At 44.1% G+C, this 16,652-nt stretch overlaps 1 protein-coding gene across 3 annotated transcripts in view; it reads right to left on the reverse strand.

The window, feature by feature from the left end:
• Positions 1-16,652, reverse strand: part of CCDC85C (coiled-coil domain containing 85C) — a 161,233-nt gene that overhangs the window by 7,744 nt on the left and 136,837 nt on the right. For all 3 annotated transcript variants that reach the window (XM_050954219.1, XM_050954218.1, XM_050954217.1), the window contains one exon: positions 4,170-4,265. In XM_050954219.1, the coding sequence (XP_050810176.1) occupies positions 4,170-4,265 (96 nt within the window). The remainder of the gene's footprint in view (positions 1-4,169; positions 4,266-16,652) is intronic.

The raw sequence follows: 16,652 nt of genomic DNA on the forward strand, positions 1-16,652 counted from the left end.
ACAAACAGAGGCTAGGGACACCACTCCTTACCCATCCTGGCTAATAGCCATTAATGGACTTAACCTCCATGCATTTATCTGTTTCCTAGAGACTGGCTCCATGGAGTCCCTCACAAACTGGGGACGGTTTCTGTGGGTTTGTCTTTAGTATAGACTATGTACATACTCCACAAACTGAGCATTTGAGCTTGTTCTAGAATCTGGGATGAGCCTATGTTGTGAAAACTGAAATGCTCAAAATAGCACACGCATGTGAATGGACACAGGGTGATAAAATTAAATTAACCTAGGGGTTCTCAAACTGGGGGTCAGGACCCCTCAGGAGTCACGAGGTTATTACTGGGGGTTGTGAGCTGTCAGCCTCCACCTCAAACCCCGCTTTGCCTCCAGCATTTATAATAGTGTTAAATATATAAACAAGTCTTTTTAATTCATGGGGGGGGGGTCGCACTCAGAGGTTTGCTATGTGAAAGGAGTCACCAGTATAAAAGTTTGAGAACCACTGAATTAAATCCTCTGAGGCCTCAGGGATTGCAGGGGAGGGGATCCCCCATGGTAGGGTTGGGAAGGATATTGCTCTTCTCATGTGATCCCTCCCGCAGTGGCTAATTTTAAATGAAGCTACCCTCCCCTGACATAAATCTCCCTATGGCACTGAAACTAAATATAGACTGTAATTTGGCATTTGAGAAGTGAAAGGGATGGTAGCCCTAATGGAAAAGCTAACAGTTTGGCTCTTCTCCAAGCCTCAAACTGCTGAATGAGCTTTAGGGTAGGGAAGGCTGTGCCTCTCAAACAGCCTGGCCCTGCCCCCATCCGACCCCCACCCACTTCCTGCCCCCCGACTGCCCACTCCTCTCAGAATCCCTGACCCATCCTGCTCCTCTTCCCCTCACCATCCCCCAGAGACCTCTACCCCTAACCACCACCCCGGGACCCCACCCCTGCTCCCTGTGCCCTGACTGCCCCGACCCCTATCCACCCCCTCGAGTCCTGATAGACCCCTGGAACGCCCACGATCCAACCCACCCCATTCCCTGATTGCCCCCCCAACCTCTGCCCCCTCTCTATTCCCTCCCTATCCCCAGAACTCCCTACCCCTTAGCCCACCCCCCTGGCTCTCCCCTCACCCGGAGCCTCAGCGCATCCAGGAGCTTCACTCCACAGCAGCGGCGTGACTCCGGCAGGGTCCCTGAGCTCCACCCTGCTCAGAGCCATGTGGTAAGGGGGCGGGGCTGCGAGCTCCAGGCTGAGTGGAGGGAACTCAGGCCCCGCTGGAGCTTGCAGCCCCGCCCCCTTATCATGCAGCTCTGAGCGGGGCGGAGCTCAGGGACCCCGCCGCAACTGTGGAGTGAAGCTCCTGGATGCGCTGAGGCTCCGGGAGAGGGGCGGAGGTGGGTCGGGCTGGGGCCGGGGCGAGAGCCTCAGCCACTCTCGTGAGGGCCCCTGTGGAGCCTGGGGCAAATTGCACCACTTGCCACCCCCTCTGGGCGACCCTGGGTACATGAGTCTCAAAGGGAGAATATTTACTATATTTTCTGTTACTTCAATTTAAATTTAAATTACATTCCCCCTAGCAGAGCTGGATTAATGAACAGTGGACAGGTAAGGAGGTCAAAGGTGCATGTTAAATTCATTTATCACATGGTTCTGTAACATATAATATGGCACACGCATTTCACCTCAGTGAATGGAGCTACACTGATTTACACCAGCTGTGGATCTGACCCCAAAGAAGCTTACAAATATACATGCACACAACCACCAGACTAAACCCTCAGCTGCTACAAATCAGTGCACGCTATCTAGAAATCTGACCCATGGTGTTTGTATCTCTCTCTCTCCGTGTCTCACACACACACACAAACACACATTAGGAATAATTTCATCCACAGATGAAATGCAGGTGTACTTTAGGATGGAGCCTAGCAACTGTTCCCAAGGAATCCATTTTGAAGCACTTGGAGGAGAAGAAGGTGATCAGGAACAGTCAACATGGATTTACCAAGGGAAAGTCATGCCTGACCAACCTGATTTCCTTCTATAATGAGATAACTGGCTCTGTGGATATGGGGAAAGCAGTGGGTGTGATATACCTTGACTTTAGCAAAGCTTTTGATATGGTCTCCCACAGTATTCTTGCCAGCAAGTTAAAGAAGTATGGATTGGATGAATGGACTAAAAGGTGGATAGAAAGCTGGCTAGATTTTCGGGCTCAACAGGTAGTAATCAATGGCTTGATGTCTAGTTGGAAGCTGGTATCAAGTGGAGTGCCCCAAGGGTTGGTCTGGGGCCAGTTTTGTTCAACATCTTCATTAATGATCTGGATGATGGGATGGATTGCACCCTCAGAAAGTTTATGGGGGGATTACAGTAAGCTCAGGGGAGAGATAGATACACTGGAGGGTAGGGATAGGATCCAGAGTGACCTAGACAAATTAGAGGATTGGGCCAAAAGAAATCTGATGAAGTTCAGCAAGGACAAGTGCAGAGTCCTGCACTTAGGGCAGAAGAATCCCATGCATCGCTACAGGCTGGGGACCGACTGGCTAAGCGGCAATTCTGCAGAAAACGACCTGGAGATTACAGTAGACGAGAAGCTGGATATGAGTCAACAGTGTGCCCTTGTTGCCAAGAAGGTTAACGGTATTTTGGGCTGCATTAGTAGGAGCACTGCCAACAGATAGAGGGAATTCATTATTCCCCTCTATTCGGCACTTTTGAGGCCACATCTGGAGTATTGCATCCAGTTTTGGGCCCCCCACTACAGAAAGGATGTGGTCAAATTGGAGAGAGTTCAGTGGAGGGCAATGAAAATGATTAGGGGGATGGGGCACATGACTTATAAGGAGAGGCTGAGGGATCTGTGTTTATTTAATCTGCAGAAGAGAAGAGTGTGTGTGTGTCGGGGGGGATTTGATAGCAGCCTTCAAATACCTGAAGGTGGGGTTCCAAAGAGGATGGAGCTAGGCTGTTCTCAGTGGTGGCAGATGACAGAACAAGGAGTAATGATCTCAAGCTGCAGTGTGGGAGGTCTAGGTTGGATATTAGGAATAACTATTTCACTAGGAAGGTGGTGAAGCACTGGAATGGGTTACCTAGGGAGGTGATGGAACTTCCATCCTTAGAGGTTTTTAAGGCTGGCTTGACAAAGCCCTGGCTAGGATGATTTAGTTGGGATTGGTCGTCTTTGCGCAGGCGGTTGGATTAGATGACCTCAGGTCTCTTCCAACCCTAATCTTCTATGACTCTATGATCTGTCAACGGCACAGAACCATTTAGGTCAGGAAACAAAGAATGTCACCATATCCAGAAACTACAGGAGAAATACATATAGGCAGAATGGGTTTGTAGTGTGAGTGGTCATGTCTCCCTCTGTTGGTAGTACCAGCAACTACACAGCCTGCTCAAATGTTAAAGGCCTTTAGTTTTTTAGTGCTGGAGGCCCTAGTCCTGATCCCCACAGACATCTATGTGATCTGTGTGTATGTAGCCATGGTTCATTATACAGTGACACCATCAGACTGGAATGTCTATGGATCTTAGATACTCAGGACAAGGGAAAACATGTACCACACCAGCCTAGTACATGTCAAGTGAATTTCTCCTTCCAGAGGCTGGCCCTAGTGACTTTACCACTTCCTACCAAGTCAAAAGTTGTCCTTTACCTCAAGTGGTAGGGTCCCAGTTTCGACCCCCAGGAACAGATCAGGTGTCTATATGTGTATGAAATCACAGTTTGTTACAGAATTACATAAAATGCTCCCTACTCTTATGAGAACTGCCACAGGATTTTCAATGACCAGAAGTGTATAAGACCTTTGGTATGTATCTCATTCTGAAGTGGCACCCAAAGCTTCCTAATGCCACCTTGGGGCATTGGTTCAGTCAGAACTGAGGAACTCAAAAGGTAACAAGCTTGTAGTATTGTGACTTTTCCTTGCAGGTCTCCCAACCAAAAGCTGGCCACACTTGAACTTGCTTAGCTGGTAACTGTGTGACAAGGTAACAGCTTGAGGTGGCATGGCTGCTGGTTAGTAATAATCTGGCTGCATAGTTCTCTTCCATCTTTGATTACTATGATTCCATCTTAGAGAAAATGCCAGATGATGTTTCTACAGTTGTTGTACGCAGGAGAAATGCAACATGTGGGTTGAATGCAGACCTACCTTCATAGCATGCACCACAGCCTCCGGTTTCTGACCCACAGGGACATATCCTGCCACAGGAGAGGAAGCAAGATCAGGAGCCATACGAGCTGGGCCCTGTTGAAACAAGAAGTAAAAAACATACTTTAAGTATTTTTAACTGAGTTCTTTCAATGAGAGGAAGAAAATACCTAAGAAATCAAAACTGCATCAATACTACCTCAAATCTAACTCTCCACTAGCCTCAGGCAAAGACAAATGCTTTATCTGCAAACAAAAGCTACACCATTTTAACTTAAAGCAGTTCTTAAAGTGAATTTAATTAAACCAGTGCAAACCCCTATGTGGACACACACCAGCTGACTCTTTTGTAGCTTAATTCATCTAGGCCAAGTGTCAACCAATTTAAGGGTTTCCCCATAGGGATTTGTACCAGTTTAGCTAAACCAGTTCAAGAAACAATTTTAGTTTAATTGGTGAAACTTCTGTGCATTAGACAAAGCCAAAAGAGTTCTCTAACCTTTCCATAGAGAAAACATTGCAAATGTGATAACTTTCAGGCATCGCCTGGCTTTTACTGAGATGTTATAGAGCATCTGGCATGAAAATAATAGTTGGCATCAGTTTTTATTGGTTTCTTGGCAACATTTTCAAATGGGCATCATAGACTCTCATAGACTCATAGACTCTAGGACTGGAAGGGACCTCGAGAGGTCATCGAGTCCAGTCCCCTGCCCTCATGGCAGGACCAAATACTGTCTAGACCATCCCTGATAGACATTTATCTAACCTACTCTTAAATATCTCCAGAGATGGAGATTCCACAACTTCCCTAGGCAATCTATTCCAGTGTTTAACTACCCTGACAGTTAGGAACTTTTTCCTAATGTCCAACCTAAATCTCCCTTGCTGCAGTTTAAGCCCATTGCTTCTTGTTCTATCATTGGAGGCTAAGGTGAACAAGTTTTCTCCCTCCTCCTGATGACACCCTTTTAGATACCTGAAAACTGCTATCTGCATGTACCCATCTTCAGCTATAAGAAGGATTGGATGGTAACCTAAAGATAAACAGATGTCCAAACTTGAGGTTGGTGGGGATTAGTTCCAAAACATGCTCTCTAGTTCAACTGTGTTTAGGATTCCATGGGGAAAGATACAAAACTTGCTATTTTCCTACGAATTCAAGTATGCAAACAGCTTGATAAGCACTTTTGATATAGGCTTTCCTTTCCAAGGTCTCTCTCTTGAATAACACAAGATATAATATCCTTATTCAGTGAAATGCACTCCTCCTGTCCTTCCTATTTGTGCATTTGCATTGTAATACTCGGAGAAACCAACAATAAATCCATTGACAAACTCATATTTAGTCTTCGCATCCCATAGGAAACACAAAGAACGATTATTCTGTTGGATGGTGAAAATAAATTAGGATGACAGAGTGATGTGTAGCACCATCACAGGAATGCTTTGCCCATACAATGCATGTGGGTCTTCATTACCATCTTTTCTAAGATTAAAAAAAAGTGTCTTTTTTATACATCATTTTTATACATCATTTTTTATACCAAGCAGAGGCCAGTGGGTTGTTCTTATCTCTCCTGCATTTCAGCTGTGAGCCCCAGCTTTCCATGTTTTACTTTTCCAAGTGTTTTATTTTTATTTTTTAAAATGTTCATCTACATGTGATAAAGGAACTGGATTTGGCCCAGTTTGCTGGGCTCTGGATAATAAGACAGGATGGCCAGGGATTCTTTCATGTCTAGATGACTGATCTGAATTTAACCAAGGTATGGACCTAAAATCATCTTACCCGATGGTTGTTCTGAAGCCTTTGTGAAACGAGTTGGTGGCCCACACCTCACTTTCTATTGGACAGGTGAACGCATCAGAGAAACCAGCATTAGAATTAGCAGCTTTGTGGGAAATCTCAACGGAGAATTAATAGGTTGCAAAAGCATGGAGATAAGGTTACCATTGTATTCTGCATCGAATCCCTCCAGCACAGGGTTGGATCTCAGTGTGGGGATAAGGGAAAAATTCATTTCTCCCACCAGGGTTGTGAATGTTGTGTAGCTAAACAGAGAACTTTCATCTTCAAGGCTGTCAAGCCAATTCTTTTAACAATAAATTATAAAGAAGGGGAAACGCAAGTGAGTGATCCACTTAATCCAGAGCTGCCAACAAACAGTATTCAGTAGGGATCTTGGATGGAGATCTGCTAAATGCTCTTGGAAGCCTGCAGAATCAGTCTTCAATAAAGGTCAAATGCATCAATATATGTATCATTCTCCCAACCTCTAGCTTCAAAAACACCACACTTTTCTTCTTAATACAATTTAGATCTTAATCTCATGACAACTAAAAGCAGAAGAATTGGGACTCTGTGGCCACAAATCCCTCCCAAAGCTCCCCTTGACTAGAAGATATTAACATACAATCCTGCTGATCATTACAAGAGGAATCTTCATTATCACCCTGGAAACATAAACAAGGCTTTCTAACTACAATCCAATAGAGTAAAGGTCTCCCACAAGAGGCAGCAAAATGGACACGCCTTTCCACAATAGCATCTTTCTCTCTTCCTATGTCAGTCATTGATAGTTCTACTACCTTGAGCTCTGACTGTAACCACTCTTAAAACTAATATGGGAGATGAGCATGAGGGAAACATGAGCCATAAAGAACAGAGAGAAATGGTTTCCAAAACATGTGATCATGCCCAATGGCTCACTGCACTCACATGAAAAAAAAAAACCACTATTATTTTTCTACAACACCCTCAGTTGCATTTGATTTAAAGAGAAATTGTATATTTTGGATCATTTCAAAAATACATACACATTGGGCCAGATTCTCTGCTGGTGTCAACGGCAGTGGAGCTGTACCCATTTACACCAGCAGATAATTTGTCCTTAAAAATACAATGTCATACATTTAACATACAATGTTAAATGATGGAAACGTAACAAAGAAAAGGGGCCCGCTTCTGCCTAAACATAGCCTCACTCTGGGATGGCTTCCTTTCCAAGACAAATATGATCACAGATTCTCAGGTTAGGCTTGGTGTTAATAAGTATTATTTGTATGGCAGTGTCAGTGGGGAAACCCCTTTACAGATGAAATCCTCAACCCAAAGAGCTCATAAACTAAGTGAAGAATGTACAAATGCAGGAAAGAGGAAAGCAGGACACTAAAAGCAATGTGAATGAGCAGCAAAGGGTTTCACAAAGCAAGTCTTCAGGATGGGTTTTGAGGAGGAGAACATGTAAATAGGGAGACCTGGGATGCATGTGGTGTATTGAAAACTGTGTTAAATATTACATGCTATCAAGTGTAAGGGGTTTCCTGGTCCTACTGGCAAGCTAGGGGGCCCTGTAGAGAAGCATGTGATCCGAATCAGTCTGCAAAGAGCCAGACTAGAGCGAGGTGAGGTGACTTGTGCGTTGCTGCCTTCAGAAGCAGCCTGCTTTGCCTCTCTCTCTCTCTCTCTTTGGTTCTTGTGGTCAGGGTTCTGAATTTGAAGAAATAAAGTAGTGTTAGGTTGCAACCCTCCAGAATAAGCGATTTATATGTTTGTATCTAACTTCTCTGTTTGTGTGCTGTGAACATAAAATTGAAAAGGGAGTTTTGGGCACAGGAGGCAGCACCAAAGAAGGCACAAAGGTGGGAGTGGAGGGAAAACACGAAAGGGGCATCAACTTGACAGAGTGAAGTCATCAAGGAGAAAAATCAGAGGAGACAAGAATGGAGAGGGGGAAGAGCTGGTTGTGTAAGTTCCTGAAGGTGAGGAGGAGCATGAATTTCATATGAAGTGAGAGGGGAAAAGCCAGTGCAGGGATGTGAAAAACAGGTAGATTTAGTCAGAGTGAAAAGTTTTGGGAGGAAGGATGATGTGGTTAGGAATCTGACTTGGGATACCAGGGTTCAATTCCCCACCCTGCCACAGATTTCTGGTGTGATCTTGGGCAAGTCACTTAGTCTCTCTGTGCCATAGTTCCCTGACTGTTAAATGGGAATATTAGCACTGGCCTACCTCACAGGATAAATACATTTAAAACTAATGAGATGCAGATACTATGGTAATGCGGGCCATATAAGTACTTAGCTAGAACCACAGTGGCTTTCCGGGCTGGAGTGAGTGCCAAGGAAGCCCAAGAAGAGGTGTCTGTAGTAATCAGAGTGATAGGTGACCAGGGTCTTGGCAGAAGGAATGGCCAGATCTGGGGGATGTTGTAGAGGAAAAACTGGCAAGATTTACTGATAGCAACAATCCGGGGAGAAGTGGAAGGAGTCAGAGATAACCCCAAGATTGCAGCTCCACTCTGCAGGAAGGATTGTGGAATTGCCAACAGCAGGAGAGCAGGGAAGGAGGGGCCAAGAAGGAAAGATGAGGAGCTGCATGTCATCCAGCAGCAAGAGCATAAGATGAGATACTGGGGAGAGTGAGAGAGTCAGAGATATGACTGGATGGAAACCAAAAGGTCAGGAGTATGGAGGGAAAACTCAGGCCATCAGCACAGAGGTGGTAGTAGAAGTCTTGTGACTGGAGAAGATTAGCCATATTATCTGAAGGGCTGTTGTAGCCTGAGCCCTGCTATTTCTGCAGCTCCCATCTCCACAGTAATCTAAGCTCATACTGCTCTTGTTTCTCTCTTACGCCACATTCCTTTATTTCCTCCTTACCCTTTTATAGCAAGGGTCACACTATTGAAGCAGCCCACTGCAACCCAGCCACAAACAGGTTAATCTATTAATCGCCTTAACAAGCGGACACAGTCTACACAGACAAGGAATGCTACATTCTGCGTTGTGAGACTTGTATCAGTCTGAATTTCTTCTCTTCTGTTGGTTCTCTTGGATGTGTACACTGCATTAGTCAGAGGTCTTGCTGACTTAGCCACTTGCTAGATTTTCATATCAGTCTGTAATTGAAGCTGGAGACATTCCCCACCCTGTCATGGGACCTGTGGGCTGTTTTCAGAGGTTAATAAAGAATAGTTCACAAAACAAACAGGATGTGACTATTTTTATATTTAAACTGATGAAATATACACCCTTTCTGCCTCATCTCTCTACTGAGCACAGAACAAGTGAATAAGAACCTAAGTCATTACTAGATGCTAAACTTCTCACTCTCTTTGGTCCAGGTGGGCTTTAATGGCGTTAATCCTGATTTACATCTATATAAATGAGAGCAGAATCTGGCCCATTAAGTTCTATGGTATAGTAGGTAAGTCCATGTGCCAATTTAGCAGGACAACAATTGCAAATTTCTGTTGCATCAGTGGCTTCAAGTTGTTGATTTTGTGAACACATTATATAATAGCCATAGGGTCGCTCCTACCATTCCTTCACAGAATCCAAGTGTCAACATCACCCATGTGGAGAAAGGGGTTCTAAATGATGACTGGTTAGAAATGTACATTTTTCTGGGGTCCCACAGTGTAGGGGCAAGTTGCCAGTTCTCTTATTTAGGATTATTTTATCAGAATGTTCAGGATTCATTAAATCCACAAAATGTTAAAAGCCGGGAAGACAGGGGAGACGGAGTCTAGATTTTTTTTATATACATTCTGGCAGTCAAAAGGAACAGAAGAATTGTGATGAGCAACTTTTCCAACATTTCTCAATGGATTTGAAAAAGACAGGAGATCTCATTCTTCTTAGTTCATTACTCTGAGTGTGAATGCTATATCCATTTAACAGCCCCTTCCTCTGCCCACCCCAAGTCACTATTTCAGTTCCAAGATGTCTAGTCCTGAACTGCCAGGAATTGTGCTACTGGCTCCCGAACAGATCAGCTAGCCTTCAGAATCAGAATGAAAGCTTTTAAAAGGGTTTTGCTCGACTGGATAGTCATGGTCCACAGAGATCCCAGGAGCTGAGAACTTTTCAAATAGAGAACTTTTAAGATGGTTAATAATGAAATGGAGCTTGTGGCCACATTTCAAAGCTTCGGAATGTCACATCTTTTTATTGCTTTCTATTACTACTGATCATTGATTTAAAAAACAAGCAGAATTTTGAAAGTAAACCCTGATTTAAAAAGAAAAGCCCAGTCAAATAGTTCAAACAGCAGTAAAACAAGGATAATTGTGATCACATGGGATGCTGTGAAGTGTTGATTGCCATGTGACTGATCAAAGAAAACTACAAGTGAAATAGGCAGGTATCCCCATACAACTCACATAAAACAAAAGTGGATAGATTTTGGTTTGTCATTGATTTTGTTTGTGACTTGATTTGCTTTGCTCTGTTTGGATTTATTTCTAGGTGTTTCTATGGCACCCTAGGTATCTGGGAGTTTCATATACATTCATGAATTTATCCTAGGAGGTAGGGAAATAATATTATCCCTACTTTACAGATTTGGAACGGAGGCACTCTGAGATGCAGTGACTTGCCCAAGTTCACACAGGAATTCTGTGGCAGAGTCAGAAACTGAACCCAGAACACTGGAATCTGACTCTAGTGCCTTGATGCAAATCTCAGTCTTCTCTGTTGTGCATGGTTCTTCTATTTTGCCTGAGAAAAAGGATTAATAACAAGCTGGCTGACTTTTTGTCACATGTTGAGGGTAAGACTAGCTCAGTGGTTTGAGCAATGGCCTACTAAACCCAGGGTTGTGAGCTCAATCTTTAAGGGAGCCATCTGGGGCAAAAATCTGTCTGGGGATTGATCCTGCTCTGAGCAGCAGGGGGTTGGACTAGGTGACCTCCTGAGGTCCCTTCCAATCCTGATAGTCCATGTTTGGTTAAAAAAATCCTAGAGACTTGATAGGAATCAAAACCTACAGGAAATATTTTTCCAACACTACACCATCACACATTATATCACTTATCCTTTTCCTCTTTCCCTTTCTCTGAGGTACATTAGCTACTATGGAAACAATCATTGGTATACGTGGAGCTTCACTATATTCACAAGTGCAATGTAAAGTCAGGCCATGTCTACATCTAAAATTTTGCAGCGCTGGTTGTTACAGCTGTATTAGTACAGCTGTATAGGGCCAGCGCTGCAGAGTGGCCACACTTACAGCAACCAGCGCTGCAAGTGGTGTTAGATGTGGCCACACTGCAGAGCTGTTGGGCGGCTTCAAGGGGTTTCGGGGAACGCGAGAGCAAACCGGGAAAGGAGACCAGCTTCGCCGCGGTTTGCTCTCGCGTTCCGCGAACCACCCTGCAAACCGCAGGGAAGGAGACCTGCTTGCTCGGGTTCGGGGAACGCGAGAGCAAACCGGGAAAGGAGACCAGCTTCGCCGCGGTTTGCTCTCGCGTTCCGCGAACCACCGCGCAAACCGCAGGGAAGGAGACCTGCTTGTTCGGGGAACGCGAGAGCAAACCGCGGCGAAGCTGGTCTCCTTCCCCGGTTTGCTCTCGCGTTACCCGAACCGCCGAGCAAGCAGGTCTCCTTCCCTGCGGTTTGCAGGGTGGTTCGCGGAACGCGAGAGCAAACCGCGGCGAAGCTGGTCTCCTTCCCCGGTTTGCTCTCGCGTTCCCGGAACCACCCTGCAAACCGCAGGGAAGGAGACCTGCTTGCTCGGGGTTCGGGGAACGCGAGAGCAAGCCGGGGAAGGAGACCAGCTTGACTACCAGAGGCTTCCTCAGGTATGCTGGGATACCTGCTTATTCCACGGAGGTCAAGAAAAGCGCTGGTAAGTGTCTATACTTGATTACCAGCGCTGGATCACCAGCGCTGGATCCTCTACACCCGAGACAAAACGGGAGTACGGCCAGCGCTGCAAACAGGGAGTTGCAGCGCTGGTGGTGCCCTGCAGATGTGTACACCTCCTAAGTTGCAGCGCTGTAACTCCCTCACCAGCGCTGCAACTTTCTGATGTAGACAAGCCCTCAGTTGATACAGTGGCTTATGAAATGTGAGTGTATGTCAGAGGTTCTCAAACCCCCTCAGGGGGTCGCAAACTGTCAGCCTCCACTCTAAACCCCACTTTGCCTCCAGCATTTATAACGGTGTTAAATATACCAAAAGTGCTTTTAATTTATAAGAGTGGTTGCACTCAGAGGCTTGCTATGTAAAAGAGGTCATCAGTACAAAAGTTTGAGAACCCATTGGTGTATGTGATGGTGATCATGACCACATGCAGGGTGTAAAAGTTGCATATAAAATTGAAGACTCACTCATTGAGACCTGATTTGCATACATGTACAACCACTCATTTTGTAAGTGCAAATGGATGTGCCTGCAAGTACTGCTGGAGCAATCAGGGAAGCCCACTAAATACTTGGCCCCAGAAACACAAACACCCCAGAAGACTGTGTTATCTCAGTGCTAGCAACAAAATTAAATCTGCCTTTACCAGATTATACAGCAATTAATGAAACTTTACAAACCCATGCCATAAACACAAGGCACAACAAAGGTAAAATAATCCCAAAAACTACTACCACCACTTTCTTAGCTTCAATTGATTCATTCAGAAATGGAAACTGAAATTTCACAGTTCAGCTTTAACACATCATCAACCACCCACCGAGTGGCAACTCCAAGAGATCTTGCTGAAAATGTTCCCCTCCTTTGTCTTACCTATCTTGCTAGGGAAAAAAGGAGCCCATTTTGGGAGCATATCAGACCAGGAGATGTGTTACATGCAGAAAAGTCACCTTACTGAACTGAAAACCCTGCTCAGTAGGGCTCAGGCAGGATCCAAAACGAGGAGAGATGGGGGACATCTATTTGAGCCTATGTCCATTTTTTTCTGTTTTATTAGGCTGCTCACAAGATTTAGTCCTTACACTGATATACAAAAGGCCTAGAGACAGACTCCTTGAGGATCGGAAATAAGGTTACTATCGTTGGTCTCAAAAATTCTCTGGGTCCTTCAATATAAATATCATCATTAGCATCTATTTGATGAATCTGTGGAAGCTGTCAGTTCGGAGCTGGGACTCTCACACGCCTTTCTATGCTATGCAACCACAGAAGGGTTAAACTTGGAAAGAAGAGCCAGTGCAATGTATATTCCAAGCATGACATGACTCTGAGCTGACATTTCCCCCTCCCTTCGAAGCCCCTTTCTCTCTTACTGTATATAGTCATGCCTGGAGCACACTCCTGCCTCTGCTATGCAGTGCATATAAGGAGGACCAATTCCTCTTGTGATAGCATCACCTGAAGACACTCAGATTAAGTGTCTCCCAGGAGGGGAGATTGGTCAACAACCAATTACAGGTGCTTTTTTTGACCAACTTTAGCTCATTTTTTTTTTTTGCCATCCTGCTGTTCGATGCATCATTCTCTAATCCCATTATCTCTTTTCCTGTCTCTGAGTAGAGCATCCATGAATGTGCCAGTTTATTTGGAATTGTTCTGAATAGTTATCTTCCCAGTTTGTCTATTCACCAGCGTGGCCATTGACCCACAGTAATGGAAGGGTTGTCAACCCTCCAGGATTGGCCTGGAGTCTCCCAGAATCAGCATCCATCTCCCTTCCTATTGAAAGCAATCCAGGAGATTTTAATAGAATATTTTAAGAAAATGACACTATGTCATGTTAGGGGGGAAAAAATCTCCTGAAATAGCTTTAGTCAGAGCTGGCCATCCTAAGTCATGGTGGCACTTCATTAGCATGTGCCCATCATTCAGACATATTGCAGGATTTAAAAAAAAAAAATAAAAAATCCGCATCTCCTGCACATTCAGATGGCCACACTTTTGTACTAACCTAAGTCATGTTATGCTCCTTTCCAGCTGTGCAAAGCATCATGACTACCACAGGATACAAACACGAGAACACGTATCCCACAGAGGGAAGTACGGGCAGATGCTATGGAAAGAGAGTTTACATCTTGAATAGAAGACTACTACTGCGTGCCGCTAATTGCTTCACTGCTGTTACTGAAGGAAGTGAGCCACTGGTCCTTGGTATAAGCAAGTGAAAACAAGACGCATCTTCCATCTCAGATTCAGAGGGACTTTATTCCAGATGCTAATCTCCTTCAGCATTATTTAATTTGCCTCCCATTAATCATACTGAGCAGCTGGCCATGTAAATATTGAAATCCATGAATTAACCATTGGGTCTGTCCAGGAGCCAGGCAGAGCCCATCTGCACAGCTCAGACACCGACTAGTCAGACAAACCGTATCTTCAGGGCAGAGTTTAGTGAAATCTACTTAAGAAACAAAAAGGGCTTATATATCCTGTTTGATTAATAAAAAACAATTTAACTGCTTCATTGCCATACAATCCTAAATATCCAGTCTCTCCAATGGAAGAGGACCCCTTTCTCTGCAGCCATGTCCCACACTGCTCCCTGTCAAATGTCTGAATCGGTGTGCCAAGGAGAAGGGAGCTCTGATGGGACCACACAGAGGAGGGTGAGGGAAAGCATGGACATCCTTTTGCAACTAGTTCTCCCATGCAACAGCAATGTTTGGTATCTACCTACCTGAACAGCATTAATGCCGCACAGAGTTCCACTCTCCTGGAATGCCGCAGTGCACTCAACTCACTGGTCCAACTTCTCCTCTGGGTTACAACAATGTAAACCCAAGTAACTCCACTGTGGTTTGTATTTAGACTGGTGTAACAGACCGGAGTTCAATTTACACTATCTAAAAAACACGATACCCCCTTAGAATCTCACAACACCAAAAAGGCATCATGGTCTTTCACAAAATCTTACAAACTGGTATTAGCATGCTAAATCCAGAGCTGTTTCAGACAAATAACTAAGTGATATAGGTTGCAAAAAAAATTCTGAATACTATCGGCAGCAACATTATACCATTTTTCCACGGACAGTGTGTTAACATATTGTTAAGTGACCAGCTAAAGTGGAGACTGTCAACTTGACTATTTTGAAGAAGACTAATTTTTTAATTAAAAATAAACAAATCAAGCACTCTTAAAACAGTACTTCCAGATTTAAAATAAAAAGAAGTTCCTTTTAAAAAGATTAAGGATTTTTCTGCTCTCCTTTTGATGTTTAGAACAGTATTTTGGCTGTGCCTGGTAGCCACATCCCCCAATGGTGTTGTCAACTCTCGTGAATTTTTGTCACACATGCATATTTGTTATTTTTCTTAAAGCCCCAGCTCCTGGAGCCAAATTATTAAAAGCTTTCATTTTAAAGCAGAGAAAAGGTGGAAAATGTGAAACACTAAATACTCAAAAAACAGAAGGCAAATAAAAATGTTATTTTTAAGTTTTCATGTTCTTTAAGCCAATCTTATGATTTTTTGGGGGGGGGCGGGCTGATTTTGGAATGCTTGGGGATGGCAAATACAGCAGTAGATAGTCTCAGGGCCATCTCTCCTCAACTCTCCCCTCTCCCCTTTCTGCACATACCACTGTATATTTCAGTTCTGGTTTTGCAGCTACTGGTCAACAGTCTCTTGAGAGACCTGGGGAAGACTGAATGCAAGAGTTTCCCCCCCCCCACTCCCCCGAGCTGAAAATAAGCAATGTCATCATACTAATACACAAGGCAGGAAGTGAACTATCTGCAAAGTGGTGTCAAAAAGCTCAAAGCCACAACAGATGGATTTCTCTCATCTCTTTCAGTTCTGAAAGGTTAATTATGACAACAGTAGATACAAAAGATTAAGATGGAAATGTGATTTCCAAGTTGTTGGTCAAATTGAGCAAATTCTGTCTTGGGTCAGCTGTTTTGGGACATTGAGGGGAGACACACCACCCGCTGTTCATAGACTTCATAATAACTGTTGATAAAGGCCTACTGTCTTTAAAATATATTAGCTTATTCTCAGTTGCTTGAAGTTTTAAAATAGCATTCCTTGCACTGCAAATTCTGTCACTCTCCTGACAATCCTTTCATTTAATTTTCCCGTCTTCACCCTCTATTGTCATGGCAGTGAAAGGGCTGGCTTGGATTTCTCTCTGTTCAATAGCATCATGGTGTTATCAGCATCATCAGCTGAAATGCGCTTCCTTCTGTCGTGCTCTCCATTCATTGTTCCCCGTGTGTAAAAAGGTACTGGGTACATTCATCAACAAGTACTCCACAGAGCAGAGGTAATCAATGGATCCAGTGGGCTACATCCTGGCCTCAGATCCACTCAGAAAGCTCCCATTAAGTCAGCGGGTTATTGAATGCATGTATGGGAGGATCTTTAGTGGTATGATCCTCAAAATAGAATGTTATTTAATAGTTGACCTTGCAGAAATTCCCCCTGCATAATTAAGAACTGAATAACACATCTAATTTGTGTATTTATATGCATACACACACAAATACACACACAGAGATTTACCCTCTTCTCATGCTAGCTGGGCTACAGGTTGGTGTTTTTTGAGACAGGTTGGAGAAACAGAAAGGGGAACAGAACATTCTTTTGGGGAGTGTGCCAGTGCACACCAGCTCTAGGAACCATAAGGAACTGTTTTGGGAGCCTTTAACTCTGATTTCATTGCATATGCTGGTCTAACACAGATCCTTAACTTGGTATTTTCCCCCCACTGGGAACTGACGAAAATAAATTCAAGTTCGCACACCAATTTTCCTATGATTTATTTCAA

Source organism: Gopherus flavomarginatus, chromosome 5 (genome assembly GCF_025201925.1).
Source record: "Gopherus flavomarginatus isolate rGopFla2 chromosome 5, rGopFla2.mat.asm, whole genome shotgun sequence".
Taxonomy (NCBI): Eukaryota; Metazoa; Chordata; order Testudines; family Testudinidae; genus Gopherus; species Gopherus flavomarginatus.